Here is a 21118-nt window from a genome sequence, read left to right on the forward strand (position 1 = left end):
TATAATAAATAATTATAAATAATTATAACAAGTAATAATATAATAAAAATAAAAATTATTCAATAATGTAATCAACTCAAAATCACTGAAATTGATTGCAGAATTGTCGCTGTCATTACTTTTATTTTTTTATGACGAATTTCCCCACAAATCGCTATCGCACAATTCTGCAAGTGATTATAATTTATTATCGCTGTTTTCTAGCTGCTCTAAAACCACTTATGACATAAAGGGACACTTTTGGTTCCTATGGACAATCTACAGTTTGCAGGCAGAAAGAACAGTTTTTATTATATAAAAGTACATGTAGGGCACTGGGCAGACCACTAGGGACAAGGGGGTGTGTATTTTTTACATACAGTACTGTAATCTATAAGATTACAGTATACTGTATGTATAGTGTTTGTTTACCTTTTTGAATTTGGCGCCGTTCTCTGCTCCCGTGCGTCGTAACGTCGCAGGGAACGGTGATCGGCGGCACACAGAGGCACTGTGTGAATCGAGCGAGGTCCCGCTCGCTCACACATCGCGGTGGCATCGCTGGATCCAGGGACAAGGTAAGTAACTTTGTCTGTGGATCCAGCGAGGCGAGCCCGAGTCTGACTCGGGGTTACCGATAGTAGACAAAAAATCTCACCCCGAGTCAGACTCTGGAACACCGCTCAGAAGGTTAAATAACTTGGTGTTTGATAAGGTACTGCTGTAATGTGTGCTTGATTAAGTAATTAAAATAACATACTTTAGAAAGATTATGGTAAGTACAGCTTTTTTTTTTACTTTGTTTTAGAATGACATATATGAATGGGCACGAGACCACCGGGCACATCACAAATACTCTGAAACAAATGCAGACCCTCATAATGCAATGAGAGGCTTCTTCTTTGCACATATTGGTTGGCTCCTTATGCGAAAACACCCAGATGTAATAGAAAAGGGTAAAAAGCTTGATTTAAGCGACCTCCATGCAGACAAAGTGGTGATGTTTCAGAGAAGGTGAGTTTTCTAAGCCGTGACTTCAATGTTGGTGATATGTATTGCAGTGTATATATGCAGTGGCAGGGTCTGTAGACAAATGATGTATATTATAATCAGTGCTAGTATATTTAATGTTCTGAAGCATTAGTATAGATGCAAATATTATTAATTATGCAGCAAACCATTGTGTTCTTTCTTAATCAATCCCAATGATGAAGCAGAACACAGCTATCAATGGTCTTGTGTTAACATCATCAGCACTATCAGGCTTTTTTACAGTGCATCCCGAAAAGTATTCGCTTTACTTTTTCCACATTGTTTGTTACAGCCTTATTCCAAAATGGATCAAATTAATTTGTTTCCTCAAAATTCTATAAACAATACCCCATAATGACAACAAAGAAGTCTGTTTAAAATCTTTGCTAATTTATTAGGGGGAAAAAAATCACATGTACATAAGTATTCACAGCCTTTGCTCAATACTTTGTTGAAGCACCTTTGGCACCAATTACAGCCTCAAGTCTTTTTGAGTATGATTCTACCAGCTTGGCAAACCCATTCTTCTTTGTAGGACCTCTCATGCCTCATCAGGTTGGATTGGGAGTGTCGGTGCACAGCTATTTTCAGATCTCTCCAGAGATGTTCAAGTCTGGGCTCTGGCTGGGCCACTCGAGGACATTCACAGTGTTGTCCCGTAGCCACTTCTTTGTTATCTTGACTGTGTGCTTAGGGTCTTTGTCCTGTTGGAAGATGAACCTCTGGAGCAGGTTTTCATCAATAAAGTCTCTGTACATTGATGCATTCATCTTTTCCTCTATCCTGACTAGTCTCCCAGTTTCTGCTTCTGAAAAACATCCCCACAGCATGATGCTGCCACCACCATGCTTCACTGTAGGGATGGTATTGGCTAGGTGACAAGCGGTGCCCGGTTTCCTCCAGACATGACGCTTGCCATTCAGGCCAAAGAGTTCAATCTTTGTTTCATCAGACCAGAAAATTTTGTCTCTCATGGTCTGAATGTCCTTCAGGTGACTTGACTAACTCCAGGTGGGCTGTCATATCTTTTACTAAGGAGTGGCTTCAACCTGGCCACTCTACCATACAGGCCTGATTGGTGGAGTGCTGCGGAGATGGATATTTTTCTGGAAGGTTCTCCTCTTTCCACAGAGAAACGTTGGAGCTCTGTCAGAGTGACCATCAGGTTTTTGGTCACCTCCCTGACTAAGGCCCTTCTTCCCCAATTGCTTAGTTTGGCCAGGCAGCCCACTCTAGGAACTCTTCCATTTATGGATAATGGAGGCCATTGTGCTCATTGGGACCTTCAATGTTGCAAAAATGTCTCTGTACCCTTCCCCAGATCTGTGCCTCGATACAATCCTGTCTGAGAGGTCTACAGACAATTCCTTGGACGTCATGACTTGGTTTGTGCTCTGACATGCACTGTTATCTGTGGGACCTTGTATAGACAGGTGTGTGCCTTTCCAAATCATGTCTAATTAACTGAATTTAGCACGGGTGGACTTCAATAAAGTTGTAGAAACATCTCAAGGATGATCAGTGGAAACAGGATGCACCTGAATGTCATGGCAAAGGCTGTGAATACTTTTGTACGTGTGATTTTATTTTAATTTTTTTTATAAATTTTCAAAGATTTCAAACAAACATCTTTCACATTGTCATTATGGGGTATTGTTTGTAGAATTTTGAGGAAAATATTGAATTTAATCCATTTTGGAATAAGTCTGTGAATACTTTCCGGGGGCACTGCATTCTCGCAAACTGATAAAAGGAACCTACACATAGCACACACAGTGCTGCACAACTCTACCTTTGTTGTATTCCTACTCTTCTCTGATCTGCTGATGGAGCCCTGAGGAAGACCTAGACTTCTGAGTATGGGGATGTACTGTATTTTAAAATGCAGTGCTCAGTGTCTGGTATGTTGCCATGTCTAAGCACTGTCACATGGGGCAAGGTGTGCCAACCTCCTAGGCAAATGATGACTTTCCAAAAGGCACCTTGTGATGCTTTCCTGTTAATTTACCCTGAATGTTTAGACAAGATGGGAAAAAAAGTACATCTCTACAATAAATGCACATTTCCTGATGTTCTGTCTTTATAAAACCACTGCAAGCACAGGGAAAATACCCATTGATCTGGCTAGAATTCCAGTGAGCCCCTAACATCCTGTAGTGAGCCGACAACGATGCTTCTGCTTCACTGAAATCCCAATGCCTGAGTTTTCCTCTGCTGGACCTCACACTGCCTCTCCTTTATGTTATGAAGATGAGGTGAAGTTTGCTGTAGTCTGGGACTGCAATCACTCTACACCAACAGCTACACAGTGTAAGGGCCTAGCACAAAAACCAATTGATTTATATCCCGCCAGTTGTGCACTTGTACTACATAGTTGTTGGTTAATCTAAATGAGAATAAGCAATCGGGTTATAAAGTGCATGGAAATTTGAAGCAGCAAGTATGTAAACCAGAAAATCACATCAAAAATGTATTCAGTAAAGTATTGCAAAAATATCCCTCGATATACACTACTATAAATTCAAGCAGAACTTTACCCACAACAACTTGATACAAAATAAAGTTCATTAGCAAGGAACATACATTCCACATTAATAATAATGTTACCAAAATTAGTGTGTGCTGTAAATTGCCTCCAGCATTGCTCCTGTTTCTTTTTGCTGGAGGCTAACATTTTGCATAAAGCTAATCTAATAAAGCTAAACAGTTTAAAAAAAATAGTTACATTCCTGGAATGCTGTGACTGTCACATTTGCTTGTTTCCTTAACCAAACTGTCAAGCCATCAAATGGCTGGTGTCATAACTGATCACATGTGCAGCACCATGGCAGTTACAGATCAGACAGAAGCAGCTTTTTGGCTGTAAAGCAGAGGTCATCAACCCTGTCCTCAGGGCCCACTAACAGGCCAGGTTTGCAAGATAACTGAAATACACCACAGGTGATATCATTTGCTGTTCCGTGATTGCAGTATTCTAGTCTGCATCTCCCCAGGGTAATACATAAAAACTGGCCTGTTAGTGGGCCCTGAGGACAGGGTTGATGACCACTGCTGTAAAGGATAGGAGGGTTTAATTCCGCTTTAAGGCTGTCAGCAGATCAGCCTCTGCAAATTTGTCAGTGCCTAAAAATAGAGAACAACTGAGCATGTGCAGAGAAGGCTAAGACAATGTATTATTGGATTTTAAACAGGATAGGTATTTATTTTAAATTTTTTACATGGCTATACCTGCAAAAGGAGCCAGTGTAAAGTGATCTAGCAGGACTTAATTTTCTTATTTATGTTCCACTTTAAAACGGAGTTCCACCCTAAAGTGGAACTTCCGATCATCTTATTCCCCCTCCCCCTCCGGTTCCACAATTGGCACCTTTCGAGGGGGGAGGGGTTGGGGGGAGAGGATACCTGTCTTTGACAGGTATCCTTTCCCACTTACAGGAGCTTCAGCCGCGGATATTGACGTCACGGCTGGGGCTCCCTCCTCCTCCCCCGGCCGCTGGGTCAGTAGGAGAGGGGAGCAGGGCCTTGTGCATGCACAGTAGGGTTCCCAGTTAGAAGCCGAAAGGCTACACTGACAGGTTTCCTAAACTGCAATGGTGGCGGTGTAGTGTCACAGTTTGCTGCCTATCCTAGAATGCTGCGGAAGTCACGTGGCGGCCAACTGCGCATGCGCGATGCGTTCCAATGGATTTTCGACAGTACACACCAGCGAACCCGGCATTCAGGGCGACGTGGATTTAGAGGAAAGTGGCTCGCTCGGCCTCCTGGCTCTTTTTTTAACATCCTCCAATCCACGGGGATGTTAAGGAAAGAGTCTGGATGCCGACCGAGGTTTCACTGGTGTGCACTGTCGTGAATCCATTGGAACGCATCGCGCATGCGCAGTTGGCTGCCACGTGACTTCCGGAGCATTCTAGGATAGGCAGCAAACTGTGACAATACAGCGGCAGCACCCGACAGCTGATGGAAACATCAAGGGACTCCAGGACAGGTAAGTGTCCTATAATTAAAAGCCAGCAGCTGAAGTATGTGTAGCTGCTGGCTTTTTATTTTTTTTGGGGGGCCTTATGCCACCCATACATTAGTCAGTTTTTATTCTTCAACAAGAGGGTTGAAAAAAAAAAAAAAATACTGACCACATTCTCCCATCTACACATTCAAGGTGTTTGGGGGAATCCTCCCCGCTGAGCTATTGTATTCTGACAGTGTGGTGACTTCCCTGCTATCAGAACACACTGATTAGCATTACTGTCTTTAGCCTGCAGTGCTGATCGAGCAGCTAAAATGTGACAGAGTGCTTGTACAGAAGTCAATCAGTAGACTGATGAGACAATCTGATCCTTGTCTTCAGCAGAGCTAACAAACCAAATGCTAAATTGTATAGCACTTAAGGGATCATGGAGCAGCACGCAGACTATAATCCATATCTAAAACATACCAGAACAACAGATTGTATCTTAGATTTTAGCAATTTTTTCACACTGGCACTACTATGTATTCATTTCTCTATCTATTTGTTTCTACCAGGCATTACAAGAAACTCATTCTACTGATGTGCTTTATCTTTCCCACGGTGGTCCCTTGGTATTTCTGGGGTGAATCGCTTTACAATGCAATATATGTACCTTGTCTATTGCGCTATGCTTTGGTGCTTAATGCAACATGGCTTGTGAACAGTGCAGCTCATATGTTTGGAAACCGACCATATGACAAGAACATCAACCCAAGGGAGAATAGATTTGTTGCTATAGGAGCAATTGGTACGTATTTATTGTCTTTGATGATTATGAAGCTTTGTTGAATTTATAAATTAAATAAACTGTGAGCTGAAATGCATTTGTTACTGCAGAGAATACACTCGCCAGCCACTTTATTAGGTACACCTTGCTAGTACCGGGTTGGACCCCCTTTTGCCTTCAGAACTGCCTTAATTCTTTGTGGCATAGATTCAACAAGGTGTTGGAAACATTCCTCAGAGAATTTGGTTCATATTGACATGATAGCATCATGTAGTTGCTGCAGATTTGTCGGTTGCACATCCATGATGCGAATCTCCCATTCCACCACATCCCAAAGGTGCTCAATTGGATTGAGATCTGATGACTGTGGAGGCCATTAATTGATGATAATTTGAGCTTTGTGACATGGTGCATTATCCTGCTGAGATTAACCATCAGAAGATGTGGACACTGTAGTCATAAAGGGATGGACATGGTCATTAACAATATTCAGGAAGGCCATGGGGTTTAAACGATGCTCAACTGTTAATAAGGGGCCCAAAGTGTGCCAATAAAATATCCCTTACACCATTACACCACCACCAGCCTGAAACGTTGATACAAGGGAGGAAGGATCCATGCTTTCATGTTTACAGCGAATTCTGACCCTACCATCGGAATGACGCAGCTGAATACTAGACTCCTCAGACCAGGCACCGTTTTTCTAATCTTGTATTGTCCAATTTCGGTGAGCCTGTGTGAATTGTAGACTCGATTTCATGTTCATAGCAGGAGTGGCACCCGCTGTGGTCTTCTGCTGCTGTAGCCCATGGTATTCTGTATATGGTATGGTATTCTGTATACCTTGGTTGTAACAAGTGTTTATTTGAGTTACTGTCTACCCATTCTCCTCTGACATCAACAAGGCATTGTTGTCCACACAACTGGATATTTTCTCTTTTTCGGACCATTCTCTATAAACACTATAGAAATCCCAGTAGATGAGCAGTTGAAATGCTCGGACCAGCCCGTCTGGCACCAATAACCATGCCACGTTCAAAGTCACTTAAATCCTCTATCTTCCCCCATTCTAATGCTCGGTTTGAACTTCAACAAGACATCTTCACCACGTCTAGATGCCTAAATGCATTTAGTTGCTGCCATGTGATTGGCTGATTAGCAATTTGTGTTACCAAGCAATTGAACAGGTGTACCTAACAAAGTGACCAGTAAGTGTATATTACCCAACACTATACACAGTATAGCATTGCATTTACTCATCTGCATCATTGTCAGTGCTATTAGAGGTTAGTTTCATTGAAAATATATACTATACAGACATACACTTATGCTAAGGGACAGGATCTTATTAGGTGAAAGTGATGTTGTAAACCTCACATTAAAAATGTTGCATACCTCAGTGATCTCCATAAAAAAAGATCTTTTACACGAGGCTGTATTGTGACCTGTCTTTAACCATTAGGTAGCCAATAATCTACTTTACATACGACAAATGAGTCACAGCAAGCAGCCGTCCTCTCTGAGATCACCATATGAGTTTTTATTTTATTTTTTATCCCTATAATTTGTCATTTATGATCAAAAATACTGAAAATGTGTACATGTTAGTTAATAATACTCAAAACTATTTAAATAGTTAATTCTTAAATGTAATGATAGTTTATGTTATACACAGACAAACTTATATATTGAGTCAGACCAGCAATAATACATTCACTTCTTGTTAGGCAGGCTTCATCTCAATTGTTTTATACCATAAACGTGTAATATACTGTACAATATATTGTATGTGTGGCTCTGTGCTACTACATAAGCTGGCCATGGACGGTTCGAATCCCAGCTGATTAAGCAGGGACCGGCTGAGATTCGAACCATGTATGGGCAGGCTGATTGTACCCAAGGTGATCGCTTGACTTGACAGATGTTTCATGCAATAATTGCCAGCGGCAATAGCCGCTAGCAATAATCACTTGCGCCCCCCGCCGGGAGAACACAAAATCTTCTTGGGAGGTATTCCCCCATCAACACTGACTGACCCATGGTTGCAGGAAAGAAAACGTTATCTATGGCTGGCTTTGCCTGAAACAGAATGCTGCTATTGCTGTTTCTGCTTACTTTTCTGTGTTTCTTTTGGAGAAGAGACTAGACTTGTAATTGCATTCCATTCAACCCATGACCTTGGTTCCCAGACCATGTTTGCTTAGCTATCAGTTCCTGTATCACTTGTTCCTCTAATCTCTGCTGCTCTACAGTAGCCATACAAATCCAAAGTAGTTGTTGATTTTATTGATTCTTGTACAAACATTTCCTCTATAGGCAACTCATTCACACTGGATGCCTTTTCCCAATGCAATCAAAATGCCTTGGTTTACAGAAAAAGTAGTGTTTAGAGGGGATTGTTCATGTCTGAGTGCGGTATTGCAGTGCATTAAAAAAAAGTCATGCAACTTTTTTGGCACATTAACCACTTCAGCCCCGGAAGGATTTACCCCCTTAATGACCAGGCAATTTTTTTGCAAAATGACACCCTAATTTACCACAGATATAAATGATGATTTTGGTGACACATACAGTATTTATGATGCACTTACAGTATCATACGTAGTGCATACTGCACCTGTGTGAAAGAATTCTAACGTGTAATCTAAAATGAAGCAACAATGACATGTATATGTAAATTACATTTTGCGTAATGACCTAGTATGTAAAATGTTAGCTCCAAAGATTCTGAATTCTCATTACCAATTTTTATCTTCTTCTAGGTGAAGGCTTTCATAATTATCATCACACATTCCCTTATGACTATTCTAGCAGTGAGTTTGGAATCAAATACAATTTCACTACATTGTTTATCGATCTAATGTGTTACTTGGGCCTTGCCAGTGACTGCAAGAAAGTCTCAACAGACATTATCAAAGCTCGGCGGCAACGTACTGGGGATGGAAGCCTTAGGAGTGGCTGAATACTGAGAAAAGAATGACCACTCTCAATATAGTGAACAACAAAAACAAAAATAGAGCAAGGATGAATATGATTACTTTAACATGATCCAGCAGTGTTCTTTTAACAATGTATTTAAAGTAATTATAACCCCACCTTCAAGTTTTAGCATTCAGACCATTTCTTCTATTTGTTATATGTACTGTTTCTTTATTAGGCTTTTGTATTTTGTTCTTATTTAAATTGTGTTTTATTGGTTGATATTTTTGCCAAGCATTCACTTTCTTACATTTAGTGTAAATTCTTGACCTAATTCCATGAGATCTCTACTTGCTGTAAATTTTGTCTTGAACACTGACCACAACTCCAGCTCTCGCTCTCTCTTTCTCTTAAGTTTTCTCATTGACAGCTCTCAGGCTTTCTGCAACAAGAATGAAATCAAATAAGTGGACAACTTAACAAGTGCCATTTTTTAACAGTTTGTACATAAGGAAAAAAAAACAGCTAGAAGAGTTTTGTATCTATTTAATTTACTCTTAAGTGTATAAAAGTGGTTTCTAGATGTTCCTTTGCTGTCTTGCAACTGTTTGCCCTACCACTGATTCTGAATTAGGTGCAGTGCTAGGTTGCAGACTTTGCAAATGCTTCAAGTGAGTTGTGGCAGTATGCACATTAAAGGTTGCTTAGACTATTAATGTACGCATAAGGGTACCACCCACTCAACTGATTCAAATGGAAATGTATAGTAGAGAGGTCAAGTAAGTAGGTACTGAGTTGGCTTCCTCAGTAGAAATGTGTTGCCTCGTTTTATGATTGCAAAAAGGATTCAAAAACGTTTAGGCAAATTCATTACTCAGTTTTATCCAAAACCACCAACCTAGAGATCATCCTGTGGCCTTGTAATAGCTTACAATGTTCCTGTTTTGCTGAGCATGATAGAGGCCTTCTATTTTCAGCATTGAGCTAAACATTACCATTGTAGAGGGGCGGTTTAGAAATGTAGCACTGAAAAAGGCACAGGAACTTGATGATAAAAGTATGTTATGTTTCATTTCCAATATAATACATTGTTGAGAACGTGGAAGCCAGATTTTTGGCTTCATACATTGATCATCCTGGCTAGCTGTGCCAACTTGTTCAGTAGATTAGCATAATTTCTAGAAATTTAGTGCATAGATGGGCATGGCTTGAAAACCCCACCCTTTTGTAATTTATGATGCTTACTGTCTCTCTTTAGTTAATAATGTAAAATATTTTGTCTGTCTGTTGAGAATATTTATAACTAAGATTTCTGTAGCAGTAAAAGCTAGTTGACATCCAAGTAATTAACTGCTTACAAGATATAGATAATACTTATAGTATTTATCAATTGAATGCACTTATTAGATACAGACCTGCATAATTGTAGGAGAATAACGTTATTTCATATATTTTTTTTTTTTTTAACAAGAAGCACTTAAATGGGCCAAAAAGGGTTGTGAATTTGCTTTATGATAGTCTTCAGTTAGTACATGTTTACATTTCAACCAAGGATTATCTGGAAAGACAGGGCAGATTATTAGTTGTCTAATGCTGTAAGGGTTGCTATACAACTAGGCAGGGTATGCTTTAGGATAGAGCAAAAAAGAATTCCCAAAATGTACTACAGCAGATAGCTGTATGATGTTAAGGGTTGAAATTTACCATTAAACACTGTGGGTCCATACATATGGGTAACATAGATTGAATGGTGGATTTTCCCTGCATGGCTTTATATTTATTTTTTTAGGATGCTTTAGAAAATATAATATTTTTTTTTGTGTGTTTAATGGACATGCCCAGTAGATTAGGGCTTTAGTGCAAACAACAGTGTCTACAGGCTCTAGACATCCGTGCAGCAATAAAGTAACACAAAAACATGAACTAATGTTTGGTTTAAGAAAACCTTAACAAATTTGTGAGTTCTATTCCTCGTCTTGATGGTTACTGGTCCTGCATGCATACAAAATTCAAGCAACATTCTGCTAAAATGCAGTGGTTAGATCTTTTAAATAGAGGTCTGTTTTCCCCTTTGAAATATGGCAGTGTACTAAGACTAGTCGTGGACATGCGTGATTATCTTTTGCCATTGCTGTATTGCATGTCTGATTTACTGTATCATTTGATATTATGCCTATTAGAATTGGAGGGGGGATCCCATCAAAAACTCTATAGTATCAGGCCTTCTGTACAGTATTGCTACGTATGTTGCAGCATGCGTGGCTAGTTTACCTTTGGGAATCCAGCTTAAGCCCCCAACAACAAAAAACAAACTTTGAACATTTGTTATCTAGTCATCAGTAGAAAACTAATATAAGTTAAATTAGTAATATAAATAATGTAACCAGTTTCAGCTTTGCATAGATAGGTTATTCTAGCTGTCCGTCCATAGATACAGTCTGTATTTGTATTCTATATATGAGCTATGAGATTCTGCTTTCTAATTTATTTAGTTTTTTTACAGTACAGATTCTCTCTCTCCTGCTTCGTAGCTCAACTGAAGTAAAATATTATTGCCATGCAGGCAGTCATGTCTGTAATGTCTTTTTTTTCCTTGCAGCTCCTAATTGGTATTGGTTATAAAATGTAAGAGAACAAATACATGAATTACATTAAAGTAATATTAATGTAATATGGAGTACTTGAAATGTCAAATGTGTGGTAAAGTACTTAACCTTATAAACCTGTTCCTTAAAAAGCTTTGTTGTTCATGTGGAAGGATTGCAAATCTGAAACTTGATTCTTTAATTTACAGAATCATCTCAGTGTTATAGTAATGTCTGTGCACTCCTTCTGTTGCTTTGCTGTTGCACGCAAATTCTAATAAATTATTTTTGTAAATTTGTTGGCTTCTAGCATGCCACAGTCTCACTATAAAGGAAAAATAACTGTGTATTTATACACATCTATTGATCAGCCTTTTGCAATCCCTTTTGCCTTTACACTGTAAAATATTCATTTTCTGGTGTTGTATGTTTGTTCTTCCAGTCTTCACGTGTAGTTTGGAAGCCACAACTCCAGTTTATATATTACTTTTTCAAAATAACCAAATAGTCTCTAGAGACTGAAGGTCAGAACCTTTTGGCCATCTAAAATCAAATATGTAACTTTTTTTTTTATCCTAGAGCTTGCCTGACAAATATGGTGCTGTATTTAAATACACACTATGTTTTTATTTGTATTGCCTTTATTGCATCAACATTTTGACTAGACTAGCCTTGTAGTAAGAATGGCCACAATGGATTGGCCTTGCAGTAGGCTTATTTAAATGTAGGCTGGTGCATTGATTCTTTACAAAAGTGTATATTCCCTTGGCTTTCATAGACAATTCATACTTTAATAAACACAAGCACTTAGACATAAAGCACTTATTAAAAATGTTGATTTCACTGGAGCGAATCTCCAGCTTAAAGACACATATCCCCTATGAACCTAAACAATTTCGAAACAAACAAGTTTAGGGCTCAGAATGAATAGTCATAAAAAATGTATAACCCAATGAAAGGAAAGGGGATGACTTTTCAAGGGTGGCATTGCTGTTAAATTGCAGAATTTTACAGGAATCAAGGAACCATCTTGGTCTCAGACAGTTCATGTGTATGACGTGCATGTGTAAACATAAGCACAGGTTTAAAGGGGCCCGAATCAGTGTAGTAGAGGTTGTTCTTTAAGGCACTTTAAAGTAGACCAGGCTGTCAAACCGGTGGTCTCTTCTACAGTTAAAGAATTTAAACCAAATGAGGCAATAGCAGTTCCTCAGCTGATAAAGGCTACACTTTCCTAAAAAGTTTTGCAGCTTCCTCTGGGATAAAATGCTGCATGCTGCAAGTATTACTATGATGTTAAAGCCCGTAACTTTGCATCAATCTACTCTTGAGTGCTGGGTCCCAAGGTGAGGCCACCTCAGGGGGGAAGGGGTGACTTGATGCTCTGCACTCCAGGAAATGTGTTAAATTATACTGGACATCATTCAGCCTGCAAGAAATCCAGCAATGGATCACAGATTTAGTGAGTCTGTGCGGGTCAGTCCTGGAGAGCAAAAGTACGCTTTTTTCAAAAAAATTTTTTACAATTGGTGTACTATTTTAGAAAAAAATAAAGAAGACTTGGGCTGTACTTTTCCCGGTGCTATAATCCTTCTGGCATTAGATGTGGCTTGAACTTGGTGTACTTTTTTAAAAAATACTTGTCTGAGCAATCTATTTTCTTCCAAATTTACTACATAACAACAGTACTTTAGGTAGCTGTTTTTAATTCATTCCAGTATTCCAAAGAGTGTAGTAAATGTGCAGGCTGCCCTGGTATACATATTGATTGAGCCCATGTGATTGGTTGTGTACTTTTGGGCAGCAGGACCGAGTAAAAACAGGACATCAGGTTAAATTTACGGTTGCCAGACCAGTAAAAGACAACATCTTCCTGCCTTTAATGAATTACTATACAATATACACCTTTGCACTGCTTCATTTGAAGTGTAACTCAAGCCCAAACTTTTTAGTAGTGTGGAGAAGGATTGGAACATCTTTTTTGTTTTTTATTGGATGTCTCAGTCCTCATTGGTGAAATGTATCTTTACTGCTTGTCTTGGTGACCCTGTTAATGGAATACAAAGTGAGGGAAATCCTCCCCAACAAGGAAAGACTGTAGTTAAACCTGGGGTTCTAAACCATCCTCATTCTATGCAAACACACAAAAGGTTTGTCCTGGAGTCATCTATTGCACTGTAAAATGAACCAAGTGAAAGGTATTAGACAAAAAATGACAAGGGGCTCTGAAATATAAATCTGGCTTATCTATGTGCCCCTATTTAATCTATTTTTCTGGGGTTCTCCTGTAAAATACTTTTAATATTAATCAAATTTGTTTTTGAGGTGCCTTCTCTGCAATGCCACTTAACTAACCAGATATATTTCCAATGGGCCTTGAAGTCGAATCTAATGCACAAATTTGGCAAGTGTCAGTGTAGACTTGCAGTAGAGTGCATGTAAGAGATCGTGTGTATGAGTATAGGGTTTGAAACTGGGTTTCCCAACTTATGGGCCAAAACAGGAACTTTTTCCAGATAGCTTTGCCTGGTTGTAGCAGGCAGGGAATAGTTGGTCATCAAAGTTATGGAACTTACATTTGAAGTGGTTGTGCTAGGTTTGGGTTCTGATGTTTGATCAGTGTAGCAATGGTAAGTTAAATTTAAGGTAAAATGTATACTCTTAGTTAGACTAAGTACGTAACATTCTGTTTGGTTTGCTGCTCAAGTCCCTTCAACTAATTGCTTGAAGTATAGAAAGCTTCCTAGCTAAAATAAAAACGTATTAATTAATCTGTAGTTGCTATAAACTACAAACTGAGTTTAACACTAGTCAGTCTTATTGGTTGTTCATAGCATAACCCTTATCTGCGTCAGTAAATCATACCTTTAGTGTACAGATTTAGAGCTTATACGATTAAAATATGTTAAAAAGCATCTCAACAATTGCAGATTTGTTTCCATCAATAAACTGTGAATAAAGGGAATATGATAACAACACAATAAATAAAAGTCAGGGACTTTTTATTGAGACGGCAATGGACAACATTTCTTTGAACATACAAATTCTTTTAAGGATGTTTGTTTTCTCTTTATTGATCATTTCATTCTAGTATATTGTCTTGTGATTTTGTTGGAGAAACCATAGTTAGAGTGTTTGTCTGGGTCTCTCAGTTTTGGACTAAAGATAAAGAGGTCTGTGGGTGCAAATATATATATATACACTGATTGCATTTTGAAGCTTGAAAAAAGAGAAAATCTACACAGCGAAACACTAGGGAACAAGAATCAAAATGGCACCCAAGTAAACCGGACTTTGAAATGTAATGTTAATTGTATGTATACTGTTCCTACACAACTGTTAAACTGTGTGACAGAAAGTAACATTTTCTATTAATAAAAATTGTTAAGACTACTTTTTTTGTGCTTTTTTTTTTTCTTTCTAAAATTTTCTGCTGCAATTGTGCTTGATACTATATAGAAACACTAACGCTATGGGATGGTTTACTAAAGGCAAATAGGCTGTTCATTTTAAAAGAGGATTTTTCAATAGCTTAGTAAATTAGGTAAAGCTATACTTTTTTCCTTCATCCAATCATGTGCAAAAATAAATACTTTTTTTTCTATGCACCTGAATATGTTTTTTGTGCACGTTTTCACCACATTCAATCTAAAAAAAATCCTTTGCAAAGTGACAATTCCCTTGAAAAATTACAGTGTATTTGCCAACAGTAAATCAAATTTGTTTCAGCTTCTTAAAATGGCAAAAAAAACTATTGTGTTAAAAATAGGCATAGGTAGGCCAGGCACTGTGATAATAGTTATCATTAAACTCTACACTGAATGTATTTACCCTAACAAAAATGCATACAGTGCCTAGCGAAAGCATTCACTCCCCTTGGCTTTTTACCTATTTTGTTACATTACAGCCTTTAGTTCAATCTTTTTTTAATCTGAATTATATGTGATGGGTCAGAACACAATAGTCTAAGTTGGTGAAGTAAAATATACATAAAACTTTTTCAGAAGTTGGGTTTTATGGCAGAGTGGCCAGAAGAAAGCCATTACTTTCAGCAAAAAACAAAATGGCATGTTTTTGAGTTTGCGAAAAGGCATGTGGAAGACTCTCAAAATGTATGGAGGAAGGTGCTCAGGTCTGATTGACTAAAATTGAACTTAAAAGTCCAGTAAGTGAGAGGGTTTCACCATCACTTAAAAATGTAACCCAACGTTCATAAATTCCAAACAGTGTCTTGATTTGTGATATAAAATGTTCCACATTCACCAATGTGATCCCACTTCAGCGTAAACCACCAACAATCACTCTCCGTGCTCACCCTAACTCCTAGACCTCCTATAGGTCACCATGTGTTTTCCCCTTTAATGGCCATTCAAGGTTTCCAAATACTTAATCTAGATTCCTCCTCAAAAGTTGCCAATGGTGTAAATTTTTCCCATCAATTTCTCTACCATCAATGTCATTCAAAAAGAAATAGAAACGGCACATAGTGTTTTACTGCTTAAAATATTCATTAAAATATACTACAATACACTCATAATGCAAGTGCACTAATCTTCAATAGTGCACAACTTAAAAAAAGGTTTGCATATATAGGTACATGTCCCCTTAAGGGTAAGACCACAGCATCACCAGACTTGAATCCAGGTCGCTCCTTCCTGGTGGTGTGATGACATCATTAGGCTCCACCCCTAAGGGCCCACTGGAGCCACAGGCAGGAGAGATGGTGAACAGCTGACTTTGACAGCTGGCTCCGGCACTCAGCGCTCTTTAGCCAATCAGGCAGCTGGATGGATTCAGAGGATATGGTCAAGATCCTTCCAGAGCCTGGAGCAGCTATACAGTTGTGTAATAAGATATTTGCCCCCTTCCTGATATTTATTTTAGCTCTATTTGTGGGAAGAAAATTATAAAAAATGTGTTTGGGTACAGTGTTGCATGACCGCGCAATTGTCATTCAAAACTAAAAATTGTCCTGGGCAGGAAGGGGTGAAAGTGCCTGGTATGGAAGTAGTTAAATTATTATTTTATTTATTAAGGGAAAAAAGCTGTTCAAACCTGCTTGGCTCTGTGTGAAAAAGTAATTGCCCCCTTCCATGCTGAATCGTCGATGAACTGTGATTAACCTCAATCTTTTGGAAAGCCAAGTTAAATTTCACTTGCCACACCCAGGCCTGATTACGGCCAGGCCTGTTGAATCAAGAAATCACATAAATAGAAGCTGTCTGACAAAGTGAAGCATGCTAACAGATCACAAAAAGCCACACATCATGCCACAATCTAAAAAAAATCAAGAACAAAATAGAAAAAAAGTAATGTCTCGGTCTAGGAAGGATTTCAAAGCCATTTCTAAGGCTTTGGAACTCCAGTGAACCACGGGGAGGGCCATTATCCACAAATGGAGATAAATTAAAATAATATATGTTGTGCTAAAATTTATGAGAACAATATATTCAATAAAATATCAGCAGCCTGCACAATATTGAAGAAAATCAATAAGAAAATATATATATAGTAAAAAGGTGCAGTGCTTAATTAATAGTCCCAAGAAATTATTCAGGAACGAATGTTCAAATGATGGTTCAGTCTGTTGTAAGCAGAAGATAGGGAGACCCGTCACCAGCACCCGACAATACAGCCGCTTACCCTATTAAATGGACCCTCATCACAAAGGTCACATCTGCACATATGAAGTATACAGGAAGCCCATCGATCTTTATACATCTATAACAGCAGATCGGATAGTGGATGCAGCAAACCCGGGTATAACTCTCCTTATTCAAGGTTCACCCCAGAAGCACTCCACCGGTAATCACCACACATACAACATCCCATGTGGACAAAAGGAAAAATGCCTCATTGCGCAGTACTTCAGGATAGTGTTTAATCGAGTAAAAACTAATAAAATTCACTCACATGCAGTAGCGTCATGTCACCGACTCCCCCCTACACAGTTTCGTCAGAATGACGTCTTGTAAGGCAGTGCAAAGAGCACTGCCTACAGTGCTCCAGACTAAATTAACCAGATGTCATCACCATCATTACATTAAACTGAAAGCTAGCTTATACTATGGATTTATCCACATTATCATAACTCTACTGATAAAAGTGTGCTATGTTTAATATATTTAAAAACTGACTGCATTTGACTGTAACGAGGTATAAAGGCATGCCTTTGTTTTGGGTGTTTTTATTTATTCACAGTCTTGAAGGATATGACAGCTGAGACATAATTAAACCAACTAACAAGATTTGGAAGTCAAATTTCTTCTCACTGTAACACTTTGAATTCAGAGAGGCACATTGTAAAATGCTTAGAAACTGTCTGCAGATTTTCATCTGCCAACAAACTGACACATTTCACTTAGCCTTTCTCTGCCCTTACAGGTCTATTTTGAGAACTTGATAGACTTCTAACCAAATGACTACCCCACATAAGTTCATGTCACCATAAAGTCAAATGGACTTGCCACAGCAGTCATCCTTGAAAACTGAAGGCTCAGTGTGAAAGCTTGCCGTTTTAATTTAACTGTGTAAGTGTTACCTGTCAAGTGTTTTCCTCACATCTGTGAATAATACAATGCAAGGATTCGGGAATATAATAGTATGCAGAGGCAAGCACAGGTATTCCTTCAGAAGAAGAGGAAGTGTGCTACATTTATTGTCCAAATTCTGTGAAAACATGCCACAAAAATGTGACTTTTTTGTTAGAAACTGGACTTTCTGCCAGCTTAAAGTATATGTCCGGGCAAAATAGAAAAATATCTTTATAAACAGCACTTATATACTGTAATGTATCTATTGCTAACTGTGTGGAGGGTGCTTGTACTGTGGGAAGGCAAAGATCCGTGTTTCTGCTTAGCAAAAACACAAGATCACTGCCTTCCCTTGTCACAGACTGGTGATCTGCCTTGTTTACATAGGCAGATCGCCATTCTGCCTGTGCCTCGAACGATCAGCGGGTCCCTGTTGACCCCCTGATTGGCTCCCACTGCACGCCCCAGACCCGGAAGTGCAGAATCACGTACAGGTATATGATTTTGAGGAAAGGAGTCATCGCCCCGCAATAAATGAGGCGGTAGGCAAGAGGTTAAAGATCCTACAAGAAGAACAGGAAGATATCAGTTGATCTGTCAAAAATGCACTCAGCTCCTAATAACCTGTTGTATGGATTTGGGTGTAACACCTACGCCAAAATGTAGAAAACAAATTGCGTGGGTCCCCTCCAAAATCCATACCCTTATCCGAGCATGCAGCCTGGCAGGTCAGGAAAGCGAGGGGATGAGAGAGTCCCCCCTCCTGAATCATACCAAGCCACATGCCCTCAACATGGCAGGGTGCTTTGAGAAAGGGGGGATCCGCCCCCCCCCAAAGGACCTGGTTCCTATGTTGGGCCTCTTCCTCACAACCCTAGGGGTCTGCGGACAGGGGGCTTATCGGAATCTGGAAGCCCCTTTAACAAGGGGGCCTCCAGATTCTGGCCCCCTCCCCCAAAAAAAGGTGTAGTGTAAAAAAATGACAATAGGCAATTTTTGACAAGTCCTATATTCAAAAAACAAAAACAAAAATGTCCCCCAGTGTAGATCCATGGTCAATCAGGACACAACCAACTCAAAAAAAGAAGGAAAAAAAAAGGTCCCCTTCCACCATTTGACAGTTATTAAATAACTAAGGGATGGGGCTAACCAGTGATGTCCCCGGGTGATTCAGCCAGGGGAATGCCTTTTTTGGTGAATGAGTAGGGGAACTATGTACTCCTACTCATTTAAATTGGGGGGGGGGCAGAATCTGGGGGCCACCTTGTTAAAGGAGGCTTCCAGATTCCGATAAGCCCCCTGCCCGCAGACACCCCACAACCCCTGGCCAATGTTGTGGGGAAAAGGTCTTTGTCCCAATCAGTATAGGACAAGGTGCTTTGGCCTGGTATGGTTCAGGAGGGGGGGGGGGGGCGCTCGCTTGTCCCCTCCCTTTTCTGACCTGTTAGGGTGCATGCTCGGATAAGAGTCTGGTATGGATTTTGTGAGGGACCCCACGCCATTTATTTTTGTTCGGTGTGGGGTTCCCCTTAAAATCCATACTAGACCTTAAGGGCCTGATATGGATTGGGGGGCCCCACGCTGTTTTTTTTACTTTTTTAATTGCTGGCATGTTTTTTTTACATTCAGCTGTCAGCGGGAAACCTGCTGGCAGCTGTTAAGTCATCAGCTGTTATAGCCCTTTCACACTGACAGCGCAGGGGCGTCGGCGGTAAATGTGCTGCTAGTTTTATCGGCGTTTTACCGTTGTTTTAGAGGCACTTTTTGGCCACTAGCGGGGCGCTTTTAACGCCTCAAAGAAGCTGCTTGCACGACTTTTTTTGACATCCTGCCAGCTCAGATTCCCAGTGTAAAAGCATTCAGGCTTTCACACTAGGATTGCAGATGAAGCATTTTTCAGACGCTTTACAGGCGCTATTTTTAGCACTAAAGCGTCTGAAAAACGCCTCCAGTGTAAAAGGGGTCTTAAGGATGCGACGGCCAGCTTCCCGGCTTGCTCCTTAACAACCAGCTATCGTGCAATAATTTACAGCATGAAAAGATGTGGTAGACGTGCTGACGTCATCGCTCTGAACGGGAGATCACATGCTGGCCGGCTCTCCATTGTCCTATATGGATGTTTGTTACTCTTTTAAACTGTAAGTTGCCATTTTGGTTAGTAAATCTGATTCACCATACGATACACACTATGTGAGTCTCTCTTCATTTTGGGTATCCACGCTGAGCTTCGCGGCCTTTGTGCCCATTGAGTTTGTTCCATCTGATCGCTCGCTTTCCCTGCCATTGGAGAACGCTATCTATTGGGAACACGTCCAATACTTTTGGCCCATTACAGCTTACCTCTGGTAAGCATACAACTTTATAGGTGGTGGTGCATAGATGTGATTGGTGACACATTGTGGTTCTGCTGTTTCCTCGCACAGGATTTCTATTTGCTCACTCGTTGCTGCACTGTGTATCTTACTATAGTGAGTGAGTGAGTGAGTGAGAAACTTATATAGCGCAGCACATGCAAACTAAATCGCCTCTGGGCGCTTGTTGTTCCTTTCTCCTTTGAGATCAAAAGAGATGAGTTTTGATCTTACTTCTGAAGGCCAAGTGGTTCTCCTCCAACCGAATGCTGGTTGGTAAAGCGTTCCATAGCCTGGGGCCTTGGAACGGAAATCTTCTTTCCCCTTTGGATTTGTACCTGGCTTTGGGCATCTGGAGCAGATTTTGGTGGGTGGATCGCAGAATGCGATTGGGATTGTAAGTTTTTATTTTTTCGCATAGGTATTGGGGGGCCTTCCCATGAATGCACTTATGCGTCAGACAGAGTGCCTTAAAATCAATTCTGCCTTTCACTGGCAACCAATGGAGGGTTCCTAACGAAGCTGAGATTGATTCCCAGGGTTTTTTCCCGGTCACCAGTCTGGCGGCCGTATTTTGCACGACTTGCAGATGAGCAATTTGGTACTTTGGGAGTCCGACGTAAAGGGCCTTTGCATAGTCCAGTCTGGAGATCACAACTGTTCCCACCACGACTGCCATGTCTTCTTTGGGAATAAATGGAGTAAGTCTGCGTAGTAGGCGCAGCAGATGGTGCGATCCGCTGACTACTGACCCTATTTGTGCATCCATTGTCATGTAGGTGTCGAAGATGACCCCCAGACTTTTGACTTTGGTGCTAGGGGTGATGATTTGGCCCAAAATGGGTGGGGGTGTCCAGGTTGTTGCAGGTTGGTTCTTACGACTGGCGTGAAACAGGAGAAGTTCTGTTTTGGAGCTGTTGAGTTTAAGATAACTCTTTGTCATCCAGTTTTCTATCAAAGAGAGACATGTCTCTAGACTGAGA

General features: G+C 40.0%; 1 protein-coding gene across 2 annotated transcripts in view; it reads left to right on the plus strand.

The window, feature by feature from the left end:
• Window positions 1-12136, plus strand: part of SCD (stearoyl-CoA desaturase) — a 58279-nt gene extending 46143 nt beyond the window's left edge. For both annotated transcript variants that reach the window (XM_040362333.1, XM_040362332.1), the window contains exons 4-6: window positions 788-993; window positions 5536-5768; window positions 8510-12136. In XM_040362333.1, coding sequence (XP_040218267.1) covers window positions 788-993; window positions 5536-5768; window positions 8510-8709 — 639 coding nt within the window. In that variant the 3' untranslated portion in view covers window positions 8710-12136. The remainder of the gene's footprint in view (window positions 1-787; window positions 994-5535; window positions 5769-8509) is intronic.
• The last annotated feature ends 8982 nt before the right edge of the window (window positions 12137-21118 follow it).

This window comes from Rana temporaria, chromosome 8 (assembly GCF_905171775.1).
Source record: "Rana temporaria chromosome 8, aRanTem1.1, whole genome shotgun sequence".
In the NCBI taxonomy this organism is placed as follows: Eukaryota; Metazoa; Chordata; class Amphibia; order Anura; family Ranidae; genus Rana; species Rana temporaria.